We start from the raw sequence: 25,339 nt of genomic DNA on the forward strand, positions 1-25,339 counted from the left end.
CCACCCAGATGCCCCTAGCTGTTGTTTTAAATAGAACTGCTTTCTTAATTTCCCTTTCAGACTCTTCATTGTTAACATTTAGTTAATAAGCACTTGAAAGACATTAACTCACTGAATTCTCATAACAACACTGTGAGGTAGGTACTATTAGCATCTTCATTTGAAAGAGAGAATTTTAAGAGGTTACAAATCTTGCCCTAAGTCACATAAAGAAATACAACTTGACTCTTAAAGCCAATAGGGTTTTCTTTTCTTTTCTTTTCTTTTTTTTTTTTTTTTGCCCTGATTCATAATTTAATGGCTGTGCAGGCCTTGGTCTCTTATTTCTGCTTCTCGCGGGCCCACTGCTCTGGGGTCAGAGTTTTCTGCTCAAAGGCATGAATGTGCAGAAGCTCTTCAGCTAGGCATGTGTTCACCAGCCGGTGTCTCTGAAGCAGTGACTTCCCCACGAACTTCGCGGACAAGTTCGGAGGGGAAGCTGGACACGCAACGGTTGGGAGTCGTGTCTTTGACTTCAATATGCTCTGTCTCCAGGTCCCGCTGCAGCTTTTCCCGGAGGCATTCAGCGCTGAGTTCCATTGTGGCAGCCCAGAAGGGGCGACAGCCCAGCCGGGATGGAACCCCAGCTCTGACCCAGCCACACTGCTTCAGCCCTTCCAATAGGGTTTTCTAAGACTCTAGGAATCAGGCTCCAGATAAACATACAAAAAAAGTACAATTCTTCTACAGAAGAATCTTAACTACAAAGTATACATATAGTTTTTTCAGTCATTTCATGACATTACTTAATTCTCACAGTGAGATAAGCTGGTACTTTTGGTAGGCAACTGTTAACCCCATTTTCCTCATGAAGAAAAAGGACTGAACTCACTTCCATGTGTTCAGCAAAAATTAACATTTACCTGGGAACTTTTTAGGTACTGATCCAATGCTATAACCCTCTACCTTCTCCCCAGAACATTCTAATTTTATTTGCTGTATGGCCCAGAAGTTGGTATTTTCGAAAGCCTGCAAATTATTCTAAAGTACCGCTAAGGTCAAGAACAAACAAACTGCAGTCAAGTGCGGAACCCAAATTCCACTAAGCAAATTACAAATGATACGAGCTTAACTGCTGGTAAATTCGGCAAGGTGACAAGTTCACTATGGCTGACGGCCCCTGCTTCTTATCCTTACATATGCTGAGTTCTTGAAGCACACTTAATTACAGCTCCCAAACAACTGATCAAAATCTCAAAGATCCTAATAAAATACATCAATTGTGCTATCTTTGTATGACACAACAACCAGCCAATTATAATTTAAAATAATTCTGCACAAAATAACTTCCAAAAGAACATTATTATGTGACCAAAGAAGAGTAACAACCGAACAAAATTATCAGCACTTTTCAATCACAAATGCAATCACCTGTTTACCACTACCAGGTAAGAGAGGTGAGCCAACTTTTTCTGAAAAGGATCCAAGAGTAGTAAGTATTTTAGGATTTGTAGGCCAAGAAGAAAATTAAGGCCACTAGATAGGTACTTAGATAACAAGAAAACAAATTTTCACTGATGTTTTATCAGTAAAATTTGAAACATGACACCTGAGTATCATTTCTTTGTACTAAAGATCCAATGAGAGGAATTAAGTTCTTTTGCAGGGGGTGAATAACATTTCACTTAAGTAGGATTCACAATGCTCCCTATCAAAAGAGATAATGCTGTTCATACGGTAATGCTGATCTGTAATGAGACTATATGTATTTTATCTTTAAAAATATCTTTTCAGGGGCGCCTGGGTGGCTCAGTGGATTAAGCCTCTGCCTTCGGCTCAGGTCATGATCCTGGGATTGAGCCCCCCATCAGGCTCTCTGCTGAGCAGGGAGCCGGCTGCTGCTTCTCTCTCTGCCTGCTCCTCTGCCTAGATCTCTGTGAAATAAATAAATAAAATCTTTAAAAAATAAATAAAATAAAATAAAAGTAAATAAAATAAAAATATATTTTCACATACAAGTGTTATACACGTAGTACTTGGAATTCTGGAGAGTGGTAATGGCGTCACTGTGAGGCCTAGTGCACACAGCAGCAGTATAAAGCAACGGGGCGCCACCTACAAACTCCGCTATAGCTCCACAAGTCTGCCGCTGCGGCACAGAAACAGCCCTTGTCTATTTTCTTACACGGAACAAATGGATGTTCCAGTAAAACTTTATTTATGCACACTGAAATCTGAGTTTCATTCAACTTCCACACTTCACAAAATACTACTCTCCTTTTTATTTTTTCTACAAACATTCAATCATGTAAAAACCATTTTTTTTAACCTCACAGGCTGTACAGGTAATAGACCAAATCCGGCCCAGGGATAACACCCACCATCTGACAGAGAAACTGACCTTTCAAGTTCCCTGACTTTTGAAAGCCAAACAGATTTGACCAATGAACTTGGTGTCTTGTATTTTGAGAAAGGAGAGTCCCACTAAAATTTATTAACAAGCCAGAATTTGAAATGAAGACATCAGCATGTTAAGCTTTTAATTCAAAGATACATCTCATTTTCTAACAGCTTTTTAATATGAGACAATATTAGGATTTAAAATGTTTAATGAACTAAATGATAACCTTATGTGGAAACCTGACTGTAAACAAAGACATGTGCATCACTTCTAAGCCTCCAACAGAACTACTCATAGGGAACTTATCAATGATATGCCACATTATGGTACTTTTATTCAAACAACATTTTTTTTAATAATTCTAAACTTGAGGTAACACACAAAATACACTACATAGTATTTTTTGAGACCAAATCTAAAGCTATACATTATCTGTCCAATGCAGAGAAGTTACAACTTTGCAAGTCAGCAAGAGAGTCACATATTTATGATACTAAATTGTATCCCCAAACACTATGCAATTAATTTAACACTATTCGAATTGGACCACGTTTTATCATTCAACTGAATCCAAACAGTTCAACTGACCCTCTGTTCTAACAACCTAATCTCACCTTTAATGAAAAGCCAAGGAAAAAAAAGTTAGTAATGAAGTCTTTCCAGAGCTCCAGTAAAAACTTCTCCCCTGGTCAACTTGCCTGCCCAACCCCCTTTCCCTACTAGTAGAATGAGAATTCTGCAAGATCAGATACATGTCATTCATTAACCTAGCATCTCCCACAGTACCATTCAAAGTGCTTTGATTATAGGTCATGTTCAATAAATGAGTGTGGAACTGCAACGAGCTGATGGAATTATCATTCACAGAATGAAAACACTGTGGTTAATCACCCTACTTACGGTTCAGGTTCCACCGTGACAAGAGGCATGTCTCTTCTCAGTAAAAATCGGTTCTCAGGAACTGGAGGAATCTCCTCTGGGCGGACCACAGGCTTCTCCCTTTTAGCATTTGAATCAACTGACCTTTTTTCATTGGTATAACTCCTCTCAGAGTGACTTGGAGAGAACAAAGCATGTCACCAATCAAAAAGTGCTATGTTTGCATTTCACAATAGTATTAAAGAATATTATGTAATATTAATAGCAATAAAATAAATTTGATAATTACATATCTCACTCAAAAGGTCTGTACAGTTTTCACAAAGAGAACATATAAAGCATGAACACAGTACTAAAATTCTGCTATCAAATTGTCAAACAATCCTAACATTTTTCTTTTTAAAGCACAGCATGTAGAGAACGAGGATTTTTTTTTCACCTGCAAACACACAGATCTTTGATATGGAATGTCTGTGCTACCCCTAGAATAGTCAAATTTCAAATTAAAGTCCAAAAAATATTACCATTTTTCAACAACAGGTTAAAGAGCTAAGTTTACACAACTGCACATGCTTTCCCCATCAGGGTGTGTGTGTGTGTGTTTTTGCTTAAGATTCCCCTGATGTTTCACACTTACCCTTTTGGGCTCATAATGTGTTTAGTCCTTGGTTCTTCTGAACTGCTTGCTTCCTTTCGTCTCTTTTTAGAATGTTTAACTTTTGGCCGCCTCTTATGTTTCCTTCTTCTGCTTCTCTCATGTTCAATTTCACTTTCTGAAGAAGATTCTGAAGAGGAAGAGGAATTGGAAGAGGAATCCGAGTCTTCTGAATGAGTTGGTTTCTTCCTTTTTTTCTCAAAAACTTTTAAGAAATATTAACAAGACTATTAGTACTGCATTTCAGTGCCTACCTTTCAGAGTAAAACATGTGACTACCTAGTATCGTAAAACATGCTTTATCAACAGAAAACTGAAGACAAAATTTAATAAACTTTTCTTCACGTTGATAATACAATGTGCTGTTGAGATTATAAAGTAACAAAGCCCTTGCCCTCCTGAGGCCTATATTCTAGCTGGATCAGGTAAGAAAATAAGTAACTGCATAATATGACAAATGGTAAGTGCTAGGACAGAAACACAAAAAAGGCAGGGTAAAGGAAACAGGCAGAGTCAGGGGGTAATTGAAAATTACATTTGGGGCTGGCTGGGTGGCTCAGTGGGTTAAGCCTCTGCCTTCGGCTCAGGTCATGATCTCAGGGTCCTGGGATCAAGCCCGCCCCCCCGTGTATTGGGCTCTCCGCTCAGCAGGGAGCCTGCTTCTCCCCCTCTCTCTGCCTGCCTCTCTGTCTACTTGTGATCTCTGTCAAATAAATAAATAAAATCTTAAAAAAAAAAAGAAAGAAAGAAAAGAAAATTACATTCCAACAGAGACCTGAGGAAATGAGCTAAGGGGTCATGTAGATATCTGGATGGAGAGTGCTGCAGAAAGAGGGGACAGGCAACACAAAGGTCCCTGTGTGTTTGACGGTCTGTATAAAGGTCAACATGGTTGGGAAGACAATGAATGAGGGGGAAGAGGTGAGAGAAAATGCAGAGAGCAGACTGCCTTACAGACCAAGTAAAGCCGTTAGCTTTGGCTGACTGAGAAGGGAGCCCTTGGAGAAGATCACTCTGGTTGCCGTTAAAGACGGATTACAGAAGATCAAGAGTACAGCAAGGAGACCAGTAGGAATTTACTACTGCTGAGAAAAGATTATAGAAAAGAACAGAGGGGGGCACCTGGGTGGCTCAGTGGGTTAAACCTCTGCCTTCGGCTCAGGTCATGATCTCAGGGTCCTGGGATCAAGCCCCGCATCAGGCTCTCTGCTCAGTGGGGAGCCTGCTTCCCTTCCTCTCTCTCTCTGCCTGCCTCTCTGCCTACTTGTGATCTCTGTCAAATAAATAAATGAAATCTTAAAAAAAAAAAAAAAGAAAGAAAAGAAAAGAACAGAGGTAAACGAGCAGGTATGAGGCTACTGCAATCATCCAGGTCTGGAACAAGGCTGACAGCAGGGGGAAGTAAAAAGAAGGGAGATTTGATAAAATTTGTGCATGGCTGGGTAGAAGGTATGATACAGAAGCATCAGGCTATTGCTATACAACTTGTATGGTTTCCTCCACTACCAAAATCCAAGAGGTATGTTTAAGTTACAGTCTTCAACACGTTTTACTAATATCCTAGCTCCCCCCACTACCCCAAAACCCTTACCATCTTTTGTTGATTTTGTAGCAAGCACCCCACAATCAATAACTCGCACATCTGCATAAGGTCTGCTTGCAGCATCTGTTTTCAGATTTTCAATCTGTTCAATTACTTCAAAACCAGAAATAACTAATCCAAAGACGACATGAACCCTGTCATAATAAAAATTCGAGAAAGAACTGGTTTGCTGACAAGCCATAAGCAGTATTCACAACCGTTATAAATGACTGGTCTACAGACCTCAATATAAAACAAAGTGTTTGATGAATGAAACAACTGGAAGGTAAGTAGAACTTGAAATCTGCTTCATAAAAGGAACAAACAACAAAAATTACTCAAATTGGGACTCAGTTTTCTGCCTAAAACAATATCCTTTAACTATTTTATGGTAGAGTCTGAGAACAGACTGCCCTTGATACTCAGAAACTATTGCTACAGGATCACTCAAGATCATGACTAGGAGGTCTATCCATAGGCCCAGATAAAGACCCTACTCAGAGACACAATAGCTATGACTGACTAACCTGGGCTTGGCTTTGAGATTAACCCAGAGATCAAGAGCGCCCCCTTGAGGTTTATCCATGATCCAACCTGTATTGCACTGGCCACCCAAACTCCCAAAGGTAGTGAAATGTCACTCTTACCCATCCAGGTGTGGAGCAGGTTTTGTGGTACTGTGTAATAAACATCAACACAAAGAAGATGGCAAAAACCAGGTGTTCAGGTGAACAGAGCAGAAGGGTTTAAAGCACAGCATGTAGAGAACAAAGAGGTAAAGATAAAAAGATAGGGAAAAAGTTAAATGTGGAAAACATCCAAACTTAAAAACCTTTCAAACAGCAATAGCAGACATTTTACTGGTTAAAAAAAATCACTCAAGATTATAACAAATTACAAAGTTGTATTTATTTCTCCAATATGAAGACTATTCTTACACATATGTATGAAACAACTTGGAAATAGATACCATAAAAATACATTAAAATTAAAGTTACTCCCGAATCCAAAACAACAAAAGCAAAACAAACTCAAAATTTATCAAAATAATTAAAAAGAATAAAAAGCACTATTGTTTGCCCTAAGGAAAGAAAAGCGTGATCGATACCTGCACCTCGCACTTAAATGAGTTTTCCTATTTGTTATTTCTCATACTGAGTCAGTCTGCATCTTTTAGGCAGGCAGATGGAAGTAGGCCGCAGGAGTCCTGTTTTCAGAACTTCCTGTCCCTCCCACCTAAGGTGAAGCTCTGCCACTCAGAGCGACCCTGAAAGGCACTAGGGAGCGAACCTTCCCTTTGTCAACACTTCTGACAGCAAGTAATGAGGGCTAACATTATAGACACTGCATTTCTCTGGCCCAAAAATGCCCAACCTGCTTCTTCTACAATCACCAACTGGCAGACAGTCACTTTTGGGAAGCCTACAGGATACATTTGGTTAAAACATTTTGAACCAAAACTGGTTGTTTCCCATAGCATTTTCACAAATCTTCACACTACGTGAATTGCAATGAAAAAATTCAAAAGCAGATAACTAAACTCAGAAGTATATACCACAAAAACCTTAGTTTAGAGAAATAGAAGAATTTGAGAAAGGACACTGGATTATCAGGCCATGTTTAAAGCAGTCAATTGTGCTAGGAGCTCCCATATCAATTTTTATATTCATTTTAAGGCAATTCTAAGACATGTAATTCAACAAAACACAATTTTAATCTTCACAACAATGTTAAAAATCATTATTCTACAAGGAATGGTAGCATTTATACTTACGTTAAAAATATTCAGTTGTGTAAAAGCAGTATAGAAATTTTATTTTAAAAACCGTCAATTTAAGAAGTTCCAGAATTTTAAAAGTGATCTTGAGTTTTAGAACCACAAAGTCTCAAATTCTCCTTAGAAGACTGAGAAATTGTAATTCAAGCCAATAAAATAATAAAAATGAGTAAAAAACAGGCAGAAGAAAAGAAAAAAGACAAAATCTCGCAAGCAGGTGAGGAAAGGAACTAATGCTTAAATAATTAAACTAGCTTCCAGAAACTACTTTGGATAATAACTTTAAGATGGAAATGTGCTTCCCATATATAGAAAACTTTACCAAAGCATCCTTACGAGAGGAAGAAATTAGTACATATGCTAGACAGTGATTCCACTGTATGAAATGTCTAAGAGGTAAAATCTGTAAAGGTAAATGTCCTACAATGTTAAGGGACAGATTTCAAATATGTAGCAGTAAAAACAAGGAGTGGTTTATTGATTAGGCATATTCCTCCTCCTTCCTTGTTCCTTTCTCTCACAACTCTCAGATTTTGGGGGGAAAAGCCTACAGATTTTTCTAAAACACACAGAACCCAATTCAATTTGCCACACTGGCTAACAGAGGAGTCCTTTAAAAACCACCTTATGGCAAAACTCTGGAGCAAATGGTGAGATGAAAACACTCTAGTTAATGCAGTGAGGTAGCAATGTACCACTTGAGACTCGGTCTGAGGATGGAATCGTTACCTTTATGACAGATTCCAGTTTTGTTTTGAATTCGAATGACAACTGAAGACAAAAAAACTTGGGTCTTTTACTGCAACAGTGGGGAAAACAAATGAAGACAAGAACAATAATCTCAGGGACAAACTTCAGGGGACCTGCTGTGCCTGGAGTGGGATGAATAATTAAATCCATCACTCGCATCCGCAATTCAGGAGGCAGACATACGAATGTGCACTTGTATTGGGCTGGATTGCATATTAAGAATACTGAAAAGTAGCTTAACAAAGAGGCCCCTCGGGGTTCTCAGCCTACATTCCAGGAGCAGAAATAACAGTGTAAAGCAGGCATACTGGCCCTAGGCTGACACCAGACATGGATAAACAGAGGACACTGCCAAATGGGCAGGGAGAAATGATATTCCTGGTCCAAGCTATTCAATCCTACTCAACCGGACAAAAAGATCCCATCCCACCAAATCTTAATTGCACTGATCTTTCAAAACTATGTAGTGTTAAAGACCCACGCAGGGCCGACACTCAAGTAAGTTCAGACCTTAAGGCCAGAGACTACCATAAATACGTAAGTTTATACACGCTTATGAAAACATGCCTAAAGGAGAAAGAACCATAAAACATTTTAAATCATAAAAGCTTTCAATACTTTCACATTTCCTTTTTCTCCTGTCACTTAGACACTGATTTTCCAGTTTCCTCCATCCCCTGAACGTACTTTAAAAATATATGCGTAAGGATTAATTTAAAGTTTGTAAATTCTAGAAATTGATAAGTGTCACTGTTACTCCAAAAAACAATCTACATTATTATACCATTACCAAAGAAGCTTTTGGCCTTATACAGAAATTAACAGTTCTGTACTGGAATGAAATCTACACCATTATATACAATACACCCTCTTCCCTGCCCTCCCCCAGAAGAGGTGTGGAAACATGGTAGCAACAAGCCACTGAAATGAAAATATACTTCCCAGGATTAACTACGAACAATAAAACACACTTGTTTTACATGTACTGCTGCCATAAATCAAACAGAAAGTTTTTCTTAAAATGGTTCAATGCACATAACAATAGGATTAAAGAGATAAAGGCAAAGAAAGAAAAAGAGAGCCTTAGAGTAATGAGACATTACCTTTGGAGCGCACGGTGTAACACTCTTTCTGTAAATTTTACACAAAAATGGCAAGAAATAAATTGTAATACACTTTTAAGACAAGACTGAATCTATGTTTTAATATCAATATAACTTTGAAATAAAATATTTTCAAGTTTTATGCAAAGCAAGAAAGCTTTTTTAAAATGGAGGGCTCTAAATTTTCTTTCACATAGGATATGTATGTAGAGACGAACTATGCTTAAGAAAAACACTGTGGTAAAAATGGGAATCTGCTCAGAGCCTTAATATTGTTAACACTAGAGTGTGAGGAACCAAACAGTATATTTCGCTTTGCAAATCCTACAAACTAGCTAAGTCAACAAACATCTTTCTCAACAAGAGAGTAATGTATCCCAAGTACATACATGAATATAAAAATCTGAGTGCCCGGGAGGAGTTACTACCAGTGGAAAGCAAAAATTTCAATGAAAAGGACTGAGTTAAGAGAATTCAAAACAACATTTCAGGGAACTTTCTCTCCTTTTTTTAGTAATTCACTTCAAATAGTTAAAAATCTTTCATGTTTCTACATTTGAAATCTTTTCATCACACACAACAGACTACTATCAGGAATAAGTGAGCAAAGTTTGGACTATAGTTTCTGTTCAACACTTCTGTAGTTGTTAAGTCCCCGAAAATAATAATAATAATAATGCGTAACTAGAATTTTAAGGATCTTCTCAAAGGATAAAAAGGCAAGAGAGATGAAAGTATAGAAGTATTCTGTCAAATTTTGGCCGCGATACTTGCCTAATCTCTGAGTTTCCCCATTGTAAAAAAATTAAAAAAAAAAAATACACAGTCTAACTAACTTTAAATCTATTATACTTTAAACGTATCTGTTATACTCAGACCAAAATCCATGTCATATATAGTGAATAAAAATTCTTTACAAAGGTTTCAGACTATTGAATCTTGAAATACTTAAAAACAAGCTTTAATTTCTTATAGAGGATTGATACATGAATTACTGCCAAAAAGAATACAACATTTCAAATAATATGGTGTTTTCAAAAAATGTTGTAAAAAAAATAAGTGACTCCAGGTGTAAAGTAGTATGAACGTAAAGATAACCTATTTCTGTCTAATGTAGCTTTGAACATGCAATTTTTTCCTTCAACTCCTGACACTACCACATCATCATGGAAGAGGCACCAAATGATATAGAGATACACAGCTTGTGTAAGGGCCATGGAAACTAACGAAACCCTGTTACGGAGCTCTCCCTGTGTGTTCCAAAAGTCACCAAAAATTCAGCACTAATGTTAACATAATATGTAATACACATCAAACACTACTAGATACAAAACTCCTTCCAGGTTGCTAATACATATGTCACATAAACACTAAGTGATTTTAAGACTGGATGTTACAGATGACACTTGAAACTCAGAGAATCTGGTTTATGGTTAAGTTTCACCAACATCTTGTTGATGAAAAATCTTGCAATGTACACATATAGATACTACCCCCCGCCCCGCCAAAAGGAGGACAAACTAGAACCTACCAGGTTACTGACACTTACTAGCATTTATTCTCATACAGATTCATGAGTATGTGGAGGGAAAAAGCATTTCTGCCCAAATTTACTTTTGCTACCCCAAATTGCAACATAGCTTTATAAACCCCTTAACCCAAAACCACTCTTCACCTCCCCTTGCTCTGCTCTGAAACAATCAGCACTTCTCTCCCACTCAGGAAAGCAGCCATTCCCAAGTCTGGTTAGAACATATCCTAGAACTAATTTATATTTTCCTCCTATAACCCTATTTATACCTGTTAACACTTTTTGCTTAAAGTTTGACTTTTCTGCATTATCTTGTTTTCTTAAATTTTTATGATTATCATGACCACTGACAGTGGCCAACGACAGAGACTGTTCACCAAAGCTCTGCAGGTCTTTTTACTCCATGGCTGTACATAAGGTTGCACAGACCAAGTGAAGGAAGACAAATGTAACCATCACGTCAATGTTCTGTTTGCAGCTGATGAAGACTGCTGCCTAATTTAGGCAAATGAGCCTGAAGCTTCTTTGCAGAACCTTTCAGACTGATGGAAATTAGGCAATTACAACTATTTTCCTTTAGGCAAGATGATGTTTGCACACAAATCATTCCACATATTCAGAAACTGAGGATCAACCTACAAAACACCTTCTTCCTTTTACGTCCACATTTTCATACCCAAATGTTTACTTTATCTTTAAGAATGGGACAGATACTTCATAAGCCAAAAAGGAAAGACAAAACTAACTCAAGGTAAATAGCCAATAGAACTAGAACCAAGGTCTCCTGATAGCCAGAACAGTGGCTCTAACCCAAGTGATAGTTATTTATACAAAGCTATAAACCACCTAGTCGTTTTAATGACTCCTTCATGCAATTCCTTCTTTATCTTTTCAATGAATGTATAGAAAAACAATGAAAATTACAGAATTAACACAATGTTATTACTAACAGCCAAAGGAAAAGAAAAATGTTTTCAGATGTGTCATTTTATCCTAGCATTATTTATATAAGGAAAAGGTTGGACAAGATGATCTTGAAATCCTTTTCCACTCTAAGACCTCATAATTCTATAGCTTTTATTATGGTTTCTTCCTAGTGTTTGGCTTCAACAAATATATAATAAAAGGAACAAAATGACTCAATACCAAGTTAACTTGGTTACTACTTTGGTTCCAGGTCTTTGAATTCTTTCAGAAACACCTCAACATGAACAAACCATTATTTCCTCAGTTATATACGGGGACAGTGCCGTCTATCACTTCCTCCACGTTTCTTGAGCAGTACTATTTCAAAAAGAATAGTAGGACCCCCCAAAAGCAAAATCATCGTGATTAAAATAGCAGATAAAAGCAGTTACTGCAGAAATCACGAATAGCTTTATAGAAGCAAATCTGATTTTTATCATATACATAAATTGTTTCAACCAAAGAAAGCAATATATGCACAATTACATTTAATAAAAATGATGCATGCCTTAGGAAGGGGAGGTTTTAAATGTGTCAGTAATGAAGACATTACTTCATTAGTTACTGAACAAAGCACAAGAATCTTTGAGGAATATTTTGATATATATTATGACATCAAATTTCCTCCTTAGGAATTACAAAGTAGTTTATTTAGAATATAAACTACAAATACAATTTTGCCAAGGTTGTATTAAAAGTCCTTGTTAAGCCTATAAAACTAGAAATATAAAGGCAGTTCTTGGTGTTTACCACCCATTCTCACACTACCCTTTCCTGTCTGGAATGCAGAAGAGATGTTTGAGGCACCCCAGCAAGAGCTGTGGTGAGAGGGGCAAGTGCACCACCACCCATGGGCGGCCCTTGCAGCCCCAGCTTTTAGAAGGCTTAGCTGGGATGACTGGCAAAACTTGGGAGACAGTACATTATACTTTTTCACTACTTCAGCTCCAAAATGATCTGGGCTTGCAAGACAGAGATTTTCAAAGATTTTCTTTTTATGGGCCATCATCATCTCCATTTTCCCTTACTATAAAAGCAAGGAAGTATTTTGTTTAGAAAGGTGATTGTTAGTTTTATTTTATCCTTCAACCGTGGGGAACCGGTACTTTGAGCTAGCATTAAAAAAGGACATGCCACAAAAATCTCTTTAAAAAAATTAGAAAGAAAAAAAAAGGATTTTTTTTTGTATGTACAAAAACACTATTACTTTTAAGATTGTTTTTAACTACAAACTCATTTCTAGAAGTAAATTTCAAACTAAAAGTAGAAAATTTTATTTCAACACAAGTTCACAGTGATTTTAGTGCCATCTACAGTTAATTATGAAAACAAGCTTAAAACTTTTAATCCTAATTCACGGATGCTAAAATTTTCATTTGGCACTCCTTGCTAGAAACAGCAGTCCAATGTAAAATTAAACTATGTAGAAACAGCAATGGCCGCAATTTTGTTTGATACTAAGCATTTCTACAAAAGACTTAGGCAAGTACTAAATAACATAGAAACAAAATAAATTTTCTGAAGGGAGAATTTCATCATACACTGGATATTAATTAATGTATGTACCTGCACCGGTTTTTCCTCTTAACATTTGATTAAACAAACTAACTGGTATGTAACAATGGAAAGAAGCTGCTGCTACCTGATAAATTCAATGTACTCATATTAAAAAAAAGGAAATCTAAAAGAAACTTTAGAGCCCTCAGATGGTAGCTTCTTGACCAATGAATTTCATTAGTTTATCATGTTCACAGTTCAGATAAGCTTAAAAATGGAAATGGGAAACCTCAAAGAGTAAATAGCTTTATATTAAATTACTATAAAAGAAGTTTTTCAAAATATCTCCACTACTTTTTTTTGGGAGGGGGGCTTTCAGAAGGTTAAGGAAAGAAAAATACTCTAGTAGAGAAGTATTAATAACTACTGCTCTACAGGATCAAAACATGATCTAGGAACAAATGTTTTTGGTCTTCCTTTTTCCCTGCACAGCTCCAGGCACTGTCATTGTCCATCAGCTTTCCATTTTTAGGACATTCTTATGAACAGAATGCCCCTTATCTGAACTTTATCAGATCATGTTGGAAATCTATTTTGCAGACAAATTTAAAATGTGAGATTTATTTTACATGAATAATTTACTCCATTAACGACAGGGAAGCGCCATTCATATTCGTCCATTCAGAAAGATGACAAGAACTTTTTCTGGAAAACCATGAATAAAATATTTCTCCAACATATATAGTACAACTATGGAGATTTACTTCCAATCAAAAGCATTAAACTTCATGCTAGCCAATTATCTTTCCTATTTTAAATCCTGGGATTATAATAAAAATTGGTTTTACAGTAGCTTTAGATAAGAATATAACTAAAAGGGGGCACCTGGGTGGCTCAGAGGGTTATTAAGCCTCTGCCTTCAGCTCAAGTCATGGTCTCAGGGTCCTGGGATCAAGCCCCACATCAGGCTCTCTGCTCAGCAGTGAGCCTGCTTCCCCCCTTGCCTCTCTGCCTACCTCTGTGCCTACCTGTGATCTCTCTCTCTCTGTCAAATAGATAAATAAAATCTTAAAAAAAAAAAAAAAGAATATGCCAAGTAAGGTTTTGGTTGTGCCTGTATAGACATGAAAAGGTGCTTGTTTTTTTAAAAAGCAAATATAGCATTCTGAAGTTTCCTGAGTGCTAATCTCATAAATTTTGGTGGAAATGATAGCAATATTGGGTTAATTCAATTATCCATAGAGATCACAAAAGATTTAAGTTTTTTTTACAATGCTGATGCAACAGCAAAGTTATTTATCTCTGTACAGTATCAGAAAATAATGGTACCTCTCTCAAATTAGCTCAAAGAACAACAATAAGATAAAAAGCAACCACACCATGGTTTACTCAAAACAAGTGTTCTCCAGGCCAAGGGCACATCTAGTCCTAGTCTATGAACAATTTTTAAATGCTGATCAATAGTTAATGTTCCAATATAGTTTTGGTAAACTGACCCTCCAAACTTGTTAAGTCAAAGCCAATTTTTTTTCTTAAGATGACAACATACTTTGAAAATAAGGTTCATCTTCAAGTTACATCTTTTAAGTACCATCCTTCAAATGGGGGAATATATGCTGAACGCTGAGGCGGCTGTTAGAGCTTACCAATTTCTGCAATGTTAGAAATTAATAACAAAGTCCAAATTGACAGAATTCTAGCATTTAAACTTGGTTTAACTATACCATCTTTCTCATGAACAGCGCTTCTCTGTTTAAGAAAAGCTCATCTCTGAATTATGCCTACTCACATGAAAAACTGGGAACCATTGGTATGTTTCCCTCGATTTGCCATTGACAAAAGGAACGCTCTGTCATGTTTGAGAATAAAGTTTTCATCTGTTTGAAGAAAACACAAATTTGTCAGTCTCCAATTATAAGACACTTTTAAAGTGTAATTAATGTTCACAGTAATAAATAGAAAGCAAAGGATGAAATTCCTCTTCTGGTCAGTATAGATACTTGTCTGAATATTTAGAAAAAAAATTTAACTAATCAAATACAAAAGCATAAAAAGATCAAAAATACTACTTAAAGCCTTGAGGAAAAGAATATACATTTAATGTTTTATACAAACAGCCTTAGAACAGTCACTTTTAATAGTAACATACTTTTGCTAAATGGTAATGTAAACTATTAACTTTCAGAGAAAACCAGTAAAGAGATTTTAGAAAAATCTCTACAGTAAAGCTCATTTTCTTCAACTTTCCAATTATCTTGCTTAACACACGATATATGGGAGAAGTTTAATAATCTTATGTGCCTAATTTCTACATGATAAACTTATTATTCAACTGTATTGAAGCTAGACTATGAGAGCAAAAAATAAAAAGTTACATAAATTAAGTTGTAGGGTTGTACGTAAACTAAATCAAGTATACAGACTCCTAATAGATAGGATCAAAAATTATCTAAGGAGGAAAGTCCCATAAAAACAAAAACTCAAAGGGCAAAATATAATTTTAAGATACACAAGTATCTGCCACAGGGAACAACCACATTAAAGTGGCCTACAACATTAGCTTCCAATTGCTGTAAGCGGATAGAACCAGCTAATGAACCTACTTCTTACTGGTTCAAAGGAAAAACTGTTACAAAGATCACTCAAAGATGATTTTAATTCCAGCAGAAATATCTTCAAAACTAATTTAAATTTCCTTGTAACATTCATACAAACAAATTTTTCTTTAGAACAAACAGAAACATAGAAAACTTTAAAAAATGATTACCTTGGGAACAGGCTTCTGAAAAAGAGTAGTAATCCATTTTCCCCCAAAAGAAATATAAAAGACTATTATAACACTGAAGCTATCATGGCATTAAAATCTAGTAAGATTGGATCCCATTATAAATCTCTGCAACTGACTTTTCTAAGGCTTTTTGGGGCAAGTGCAATAGTTAGACTTAATGCAAATATTACTACTGTAGGAATAAAACACAATCATATAGTTCTAGTATACAAAAGAAAACATACAAACCTTTGAGAAAGTAGGAAATACCAACTTTTATTAAAAGAAATTGTTTGGTTTGGGGGGAAAAAATACAACTAGATTTTTTTTCCCTGATGTAGAACTAATAACCCATTGCGAAAAGAAAAAAGATACAGGTGCATGTATGAAACAGTATACAGAATTTTCCAAGTCTTCAAGCAATATAAGAAATCCAGCCACAACCTAACCCAGGCTGTCCATAAATTTATTAGGAAGGGTGCAAGGGAACAGAATTGGAGTTTGTGTTACTGAGCTTTGTTCTCTTACCTTTTCATTTTGCAAAAGACCACATTCTCTATAAACAAAAGAATATGTTGACAGTTTTAGGCAGGAAGATAGGAGTTTTCATGTATATAGTTGCCTAACCTCCATGCTGAAAGTCATGTTTAACCATAAAGTTAGCCTTAATTAATCTTGTCAATTACAAGTTACATATTACAGTATAATTTATCCCCAAGTTCATGCAAATAAAGTATTTTCATGCAGCATTAGTTTCATGCAAAAAGTGAACTATAAGTAAACCTCTCCTCATTAAAAGTACATGATCAAATTTGCTTTAATATCAGAACTGAAACAAAGGACCATAAAATATTAAGCCTTACCTTTAAAATATCCACCATAAATTGATTCTCCGCCTTTTCCATTACCTGCAAATAATGAGCTACATTAAATTATAATGAAAATTAAAAATATATTAATACATACAAATTACTTTTTCTGCTTTCAATTTGCTAAAGAAGCTAACACCTTGTGACTGCTATAATAAATTCTACAAATCTTCAGTTAACCTCATCTTGAAAATAAAAGTCCAAAGAAGAGCCCACTCCTATTATAATAAACACTATTAAAAATTATCTCCATAATCCATTTATTTCAAAAAGTAATCACACCAACAAAATTCAGGAAGAATAAAAATAATCCAAAAGTACTTGGCATTCATTGTAAGGGAATTCACCAACTATTTATAATATTATTATTAAAAGTACATAAAAATAAAATGGCTTAGTATTCTGCTTTTCATACATTCTTGCTCTACACATCTACTCAGTGACCACTTAATATTTACATCAGACTGTGACACAACACTTATAATAGTATAATAGCTTAAGAAACTGATGGATAGTTATTAAAAGCATAACTTTAGCTCTACCTTCGCTGAAGTCCCCACCCTGAATCATGAAGTTTTTAACCACACGATGGAATGTAGAACCTTTGTAACATAACTTCTTCCCAGTTGTTTTTCCAAGGCCTTTCTCTCCTGGGTGGGGGGGGGGGGGTGGGGGGGAGAAGTGAAATTTAGCTACAAACATCTTTCCATGGAAAGAACCATCCAATTAGTCCTTTGTGAAGTCCCTCCCATACATGTTGGCACCGTAAGAGATACAAAGTATGAGGCAATGAGGAAATAACACACAAAATAAAATAAGTATCAAGCAGCATATAAATGTTAAATTGTATGGCAGAGACTCTACATGCCAACAGGAGAAAAGAGGGATTAGAAATAGTTATCACTCCAGTAAAAGAGGACAATCAAGGAACTGGTGCAAAGCATACATGTATTTAAGTGTATCCAAGCATGGATTTAAAAATTTAATGCTATTTTAAAATAACATTATACATGTTTTTATTTTTCTCTACTTTAAAAAATATAAATCCAATTAAATATAATGAAGAACAGCCATATTACGTTTTGTCTTTGTTCTAATACTAGAAGTCTTGTGACTCTGGAATGCTAAATTTGTTCAAAACACTGAAATTTAGAATTTATGAACTACAATGTTTACAGATGACTTTGTTCCACACAGTAGTACTTTCTCTTTTTACTTTTGAGACCACTTCTTTGTCCTCTCTACCCTTTAAGAATGCTTCCCTGATTTCTTATCAGTGAAAACAGCATTTTTAATGTGCTAAAAATTCATTTTACGGCCACTTTTTACAGAAAATATCTACTCTGAGAAGCAAGATAAAACTATAAGTCACAACTTCTCATTGGAAATAATTTAATAATTCATTTACCTGAGCATAGGCAAAGGAAGTTTTTGCATGTTTTTGGACATATGTCTGAGAAGAGCTGAAACATAATGCGACCAACTGAAACAAAACACATTAAAGAAAGGTAAGCAAGATGATTAAATATGCCACATTTTATATGGGAGAAATAGACAGATAGAATTAACAAATTGAAAGGCCCATTTTTGTAATTTAATTTGCAAAAGACTTAACCAGAAAAAATTTAACTGAGCAATGCCAACTAACAAGAATTCCACGCAATTTGTTAGTGTCAGAATTCACAGGCAGCCTAAGTGGTTTCAGACCTAAAACTGCAGGAATTTAAGTGTCTTGTAAAGGGGCTTGACATTATTAGATCCCTTTTAGTACAGTTACCTACCAGAACACTATTAATTTGCTTTAAAATAGTCTCAATAGTTGTCTAATTTATGCCTGAGCCCCTCCAGTGATGACAGCACACCATATCACAAGATAGTCACTGTGTTCCGTACTGTTAGAAGAAAGTTCTTCTGTCCTCTATATCTAGCTTTCTATACCTTTATGCAAGAACTATTTAGAGCCAACCTCCTGAATTGCGACCCACAACTAAAACTCACATTCTATTCCCTGAGAGAGCATAAAGAGAATAGCTTATGGTTCCTAAAAAATACCGAAAACACACTAAACAGACAAAAAACATACAATACACAGGAAATGATAAGGAGCAAGCCTACAAATTTATGCCATAGAAAAGTGCTTCCCAAACATTTTGTTCCCAGGACTCCTTCCAACTCTTAAAAATGATTGCACTTTTACAATGTGGGTTATGTCTATTGCTAATTACTATATTATAAATTAAAACTCCCTCAAATTTTTAAAACATAAGAATATAAAGCACATGTTCTATCAGCTGTCAGAGTGGTGACATCATTACTTACTGTGTAATCTCTGGAAAACTCGGCTTGTGAACAAGAGCGCAACAGGCAAATTGTATTATTATAAAAGTAGTTTTGACTTTGCAGACCTCACGAAAGGTTCTCAACAAAGTAAAAGATAATATTCTGATTTACACTTTCCTGTAATCACTTTCCCTTTAATCTAAAGAATCTTTTCCATTAGGAATGAACATTTTTATTTATTCAAAGGGACTTATAAATAAATCAGAATTAACTGTGGACCAAATATAAGTCACTTTCAGCACAGACACAAACTGATTTGATTTATTCTCTGTCACTAAGAACTGAATTTATTCTTGGCCATGTCAGTCAGTTCCTCTGAGGAGAAAACAAAGTTACAAAGCTACTACATAAAAGAATCTTTAAGGGATAAAAAGTGGAATAATGGCATCATACAAGACTTTCTTATGTCATTCTGTCTATAGCTTCAATGGAGCCAAAATTTTAAAGCTATTTCAAAATGTTCTAGCTGATCTTTATATCTAAAAGAATGAAGAAAAAGGAAATTAGAATTTTAAAGACTGTCTTTATTTTGAGAGAGCACTCATGGAGGCACATGCATGGCGGGGAAGGGCAGAGGGCGAGGGAGTGAATCTCAGACTCCCCCACTGAGCAGAGAGCCCAACTCTGGCCAATACCACAACCCATGACAGCCTGAGCCCAAATCAAAAGTCGGACATCCAACTGACTGAGCCACTGAGTCACCCCAAGAAATTGGAATTTTAAAAAATGCATATAATAGCAGTAATATAATCCTCTGTATTTACATGGAAATATTTTACCAGTGTGATAAAAGCATTTTCATTAATCTTCATAAACCCCTGGGAAATGGCTGGCTAGGTTGGCATCAAGTTCAAAATCATCTAACTTCGCAAACATATTTAGGTATTTGGGATGCCTGTAAGATGGTTACTTTTCTAGATAAAAGGTATTATCTAAACAATCAAAAACTCAGCCTTTTAAGACCATAGTGATTTCAACATCAAGTTTTCTTTTTTTCAAAACCTTTAATGCCTCCAAAAGAAAGATGATGAAAGTTTCAAATGTTTCTAGTTTCTCCTTTCCAGATGATTAGAAGTTTTGAACCCTCTAGTGCTTTAATACATTTGAAAACAGTTAAATGTGATTACATTTCCAGGCCTAATATTCAAAGAGGGATATCAAACAATGACATTTTTTATTTTTTTAATTTTTAAAAGATTTTATTTCTCTATTTGACAGAGAGAGCAAGAGAGCACAAGCAGGAGGATGGCACAGGGAGAGTAGAAGCAAACTCTCCGCCAAGCAGGGAGCCTGACATAGGGCTTGATCCCAGCACCCTGGGATTATGACCTGAGCTGGCAGACGCTTAATCCACTGAGCCACCCGGGCACCCAAGACAATGATATTTTTTAAAACACACTCACTTCTAATATCTTACCCTCTAACTAGGTGAAGAAAAGAAGATTCTATTGACTGACTTCTCAGTCTCATAGGACAGGGCTTAGAGCAGAGGTTTTGTGTCCTTTACAGCATTATGTTGTTAAGAGTAAAGAAAAAACAGAACAAAACCACATTGTTTTGGCCTCAATACCATGATGCAAGGCTGGAAACACTGCCAAAACCAGAAAAATAACTTAAAAATCTACAGAAAGAACAGATTAACCCAACTGGGCTTGCAAGCCATGAGAAAGGCTATGGACATTCAGACACTGGTTGAGACTATCTTCTTAATTTAAAATGCCTGTAAATGTTTAATCTGAAGAGTCTAGAAACAAAAGGCAAGGTCAAAGTTTTCTATCGGGAAAACACAATAAGATCTCTACCTACAAAGAGGTACACTAGTATTAATTCCCTCCAAACTGAATAAAAAAAGTTTTAAACTGAACACTATAGGATACATTCCAGCAAATATTAGCTTGAACTAATTAAGGTCATTAGCAAGATAAACAAGGTTTCAACAAATGTTTTTCAATTAAATTGCAATAGCCATTTTATAGAGAATAGATACTTTTTTGAAAATCAAAACAGAAAATATTCTGATGTATAGTCTTTAAGGTAAAAAACAGGGTGCCCGGGTGGCTCAGTTGGTTAAGCAACTGCTTTCAGTTCAGGTCATGATCCTGGAGTCCCGGGATCAGGTCCCGCATTAGGCTCCCTGCTCAGCTGAGAGTCTGCTTCTCCCTCTGACCTTCCCCTTCTCATGCTCTCTCTCTTATTCTTCTCTCTCTCAAAGATAGGAAGAAAGAAAACAAGCAAGCAAGCAGTGTGGTTCAGTAGTTATTTTCAAAGGATAGCAGGCATTAATTGTGATTATAAAACATACTGAAAAGAAAAATGTAAACTAGTTACTTAAGGAGACTGAAAGAAAAGATTCTCTGACTCCCCAACTGATTAAAAAAAAAGGATTAAGATAGCAAACCCATTTCCCAATAGTATATGCCTGAGGTTTACTGTCTCCTGTAATAAATTAACATGCTCTGCTGATGCCTCTTCAGAAAATGATGCTGCCTTTGAATGAATGAATAAGACCTCAGGATACTGTTAACACTACTTATACTTTAGTGGGATTTAGTAATCTTTGTTAATTAGTCATTACTGTCAATAATATTATCTTTTATATGTACTAAGATTTCTTCTTAAGGAACTACACACTCCTCTATAACTCTCAAACTAAAATCTGAAACTGGTTCATATTAAGCATTAGTTTGTGTAAGCATCAGTATGGTGTTTTTAGGGCAAAAAATACATGATTAAGGACAAAAATTACAGAACAGGAATGGCTTCTGATTTTAATCCCAATATACCAACATGCAGATCCTTTAAAAGAGCCATGACAGGGGAACAATACTGAGATTACTCAGGCAATATAAACACATTTTTTAAAAAAGATTTTATTTACTTGGCAAAGAGAGAGAGAGAGAGAGACAGCGAGAGAGAGAATACAAGCAGGGGGAGTGGAAGAGGGAGAAGCTGACTCCTGGGTAAGCAGGGAGCCTGATGTGGGGTTCGATTCCCCGACCCTGGGATCATGACCTGAGCCGAAAGCAGATGCTTAACGACTGAGCCACTCAGGTGCCCCAATAAACACATTTTTAATCACTGGCTACAGACAGGAAAAGCCAAGACACACCTATGTCATGTTGTAATCCTGACTTGGCCACCAGGTGGCAGGAATAAAATCAGCAAGTACCCAAAATCTGCATAAAATCAAATATCACCTTTCAATAATATTATTGTTTCTTGTTCTTAGAAACACCTGCACTGGAATTAGAGGTGCAGTAGTGAAAAAGGAGACACATATCATAGACATAAAACATACAGTAGTTGGAAAAATGAGCACTGGTTGGAAAAAAAATTTTAAGAAATGGTATAGTACACAGGACAAAGAATACCATACATACAAGTAAGGGATGAGGATTAAGAACAAAGGTATGAACAGATCATAGTGGGTAGGCAGACAGCAAAACCTAAGAGGAAATTAAGGAATGGGTGCACCATTTCAACAAAATCAGGCCAAATATTTACCCATTTAAGCTCCTCCCCATGTGTCAGTTTGTTTAACAGTATATAAGACACTGTGCTTGTTTTGGGGAGCTCACAGCTTAGCTGGGAATGACAGCTACAAATCTTACTGTGATAAGCCATGAGTGGTATGAACAAAATGCACTGATATCTACCTTAAGCCTGACTGATGTGTGTGAGGGCAGAGGGATAGGGGCCGTATCTGTTTTACTCACCAGTCTATCCCCACTGATTTGTACAGTGGCTGGTACAGAACAAGTACGCAATAAATAACTGAACAAAAATAAGAACACTTGAAACCACATTATTCAAAGACAGGGATTAACAAATTATAAACAAAGGAATACCTAGATACACAGATAAAAAGTATTCATTAGGGACGCCTGGGTGGCTCAGTGGGTTAAGTGTTTGCCTTCGGCTCAGGTCCTGATCCCAGAGTTCTGGGATCGAGTCCCACATCAGGCTCCCTGCTCTGCAGGGAGCCTGCTTCTCCCTCCACCTGCTCTGCCTGCTGCTCCCTCTGCTTGTGCTCTCTCTCTGACAAATATATAAATAAAATCTTTTTTTAAAAAGTATTCATTATATACCAGGAAAAGTTATTGCAAGTGGCATGACATCAAGACATAACTTAATAAAATCTATTTTCAGATGTATAAAAGAAAAGAACACTTCTAGCATCCAGGCAATAAAATCATGTCACCTACAGGGAAAAAGAAATTAGGCTGACTTCTGATACTTTACATTAGAAACTGGAGACAACAGAACACTGTCTACCATCTTAAAGGGACTAAGAGACTGTGAACAAAAAATTGTACAAAGGAAATACATCAATGAGATTTTATCCTGAAAAATCTATCTGAGGGGTGCCTGAGTGGCTCAGCTAGTTAAATGTCCATCTTCAGCTCAGGTCATGATCCCAGTGTCCTGGAATGGAGCCCTGCTCTCAGTGGGGAGCCTCCTCCTCTCCCCCCTCCCCCCTCCCCACCTCACTTGTGTGCTCTCTCTCTCTCTCTCTCTCTCATTCTGCTCTCAAATAAATAAATAAAACCTTTAAAAAAAATCTATTTGAAATAGAAGCCTGAGATAGGACTCAAAGAACTAATGAGAAAAGGCTATTGGAAAAAAATGGCATTGAGCACTAAATCCATTACAACACAGAATTAAACCTAAATAACCATAGTAACTATGGTTACAAAATATAAATGTTACAACTACTGGGAAACAAAGTATTAGTAAATTTTTTTTTGTTATTTTTAAGAACCTTCTAAAAATGTTCTTTTTCTTTTGAACAGGCAACGTTTTCATGATCCAAAAATCCAACAGCAGAAAAAAGTAAAGAGTGAGAAGTCTTATTCCCACTTTTGTCAACAGGTAATCACTTTCATCAATTTCATGTGTATGCTTCCAGTCTTTTTGTACACACAGGCAAATACTGATATATTCTTATTTTAAAATTATAACATAAGTTTGCTAAGAGAGTAGATCTTAAAAGTTCTTATTACAAGAAAAAAAATGTAAGGGAAGTTATCACAAGGAAAAAAATTTTAACTGTGTGGCGATGGATATTAACAAGACTTCCTGTAGTGATCATTTTGCAATATAAACACATATACCGAATCATTATGCTGTATACTTGAAACTAAGATGTTATATGTCAATTACATTTCAAGTTTAAGATAAGTAAAAACAAGCAGTTCCTTGGTTTAAAAAAGTAGGTGGCACATTATGCACATTGTAATATACTCTGCTTTATATACTTAATGAATATATCATGAAAATATATATCACAGTACATTAAAACCAACAAGAGGGGGTAGAGTTGGTTAGAAAAAGTCCATTTCCTCATATTTCATAGTGGGAGTCAACAGGTAAAGGAAATATGGTTTAGGAATACTTAAACATATAATTCACTTGCAGAGCTAAAAATATATTAAAAATCTTTCAAATTACTGTGGCAGAGCAACCCATAGTAAAAAGATATAAAACAAAGCAAAGCAAATAGCAAGAGAATACAAATAAGATTTAAGACCAAACGGTTCTATAATTTTTTTTGGCACACAGAGCTTTTTTCATGACAGGTCAATTAACACCCAGGTAAGGTATCCTGCAGATAGTACCAGCAAAAACTCAAGAGAATTTATTGGCTCATGTAGTTAGTTGACAAGGATATGGGCTGAGATCACAGAATCAAAAAACTCTAGGAACCAGGATGTCAAGGAGTGAGGCCAGATCTTAGAACTGCCAGGTCTCAAAAGGCAAAAGGTTCTGAATACCACTTCTTTGTCCCAATGAAGGCATACAACTCTAAATATTTTCATTAATGATCAGATAAATTAATCACTCAAATGAAGATAAAAGCAGTAAACAAACCTAAGAAAAATACAAAAAAGCTTTTAATGAAAGTACAAGCAGAAATTAATAAATTAGAAAACAAAAATATTAGACTTGACAAATAAATTCCAAAGCTGGCTCTTTTGGAGGAAAAATAAAAAGGAATACCAAAATATAGAAAAAAGAATTGAAAGAATGTATGGATTACAACTCCATGCCCACAGAGACTAAAAAACAGCCAAGAAAGAAACTAAAATGCTATTAAGTATCTATCCAAAAGAGCATTGTTAAGTAACTCTTCATATTAAAGTATAATGTCACCTCAACTGTTTCATAGCACAGCAAAAGATGAAAAGCTTAACATATTTTATGAAACAAACTGATACCAAAGCCTAAGAAAGATGATATAAA

The 25,339-nt window shown here is 35.9% G+C and overlaps 1 protein-coding gene and 1 pseudogene across 8 annotated transcripts in view; both read right to left on the reverse strand.

Moving 5' to 3' along the window:
- NKTR (natural killer cell triggering receptor) overlaps window positions 1-25,339 on the reverse strand; it is a 58,676-nt gene that overhangs the window by 15,840 nt on the left and 17,497 nt on the right. For 4 of the 7 annotated variants that reach the window (XM_080823232.1, XM_080823231.1, XM_080823233.1 and 1 more), the window contains exons 3-10: window positions 18,165-18,239; window positions 17,299-17,406; window positions 16,751-16,795; window positions 14,910-14,997; window positions 6,144-6,173; window positions 5,506-5,651; window positions 3,897-4,119; window positions 3,281-3,436 (exon numbers count right to left, since the gene is read on the reverse strand). In XM_080823232.1, the coding sequence (XP_080679358.1) occupies window positions 3,281-3,436; window positions 3,897-4,119; window positions 5,506-5,651; window positions 6,144-6,173; window positions 14,910-14,997; window positions 16,751-16,795; window positions 17,299-17,406; window positions 18,165-18,239 (871 nt within the window). Of the gene's footprint in view, window positions 1-3,280; window positions 3,437-3,896; window positions 4,120-5,505; window positions 5,652-6,143; window positions 6,174-9,126; window positions 9,155-14,909; window positions 14,998-16,415; window positions 16,444-16,750; window positions 16,796-17,298; window positions 17,407-18,164; window positions 18,240-25,339 lie in introns of all 7 variants that reach the window. The other 3 variants (XR_013967937.1, XR_013967936.1, XR_013967938.1) reach the window with 3 other exon arrangements.
- On the reverse strand, window positions 321-582 carry LOC308355215 (bolA-like protein 2; annotated as a pseudogene). Its single transcript has one exon. The product of its transcript is annotated as a bolA-like protein 2 (transcript).

The sequence above is a fragment of the Martes martes genome (genome assembly GCF_963455335.1).
Source record: "Martes martes genome assembly, chromosome: 1".
Lineage (NCBI taxonomy): Eukaryota > Metazoa > Chordata > Mammalia > Carnivora > Mustelidae > Martes > Martes martes.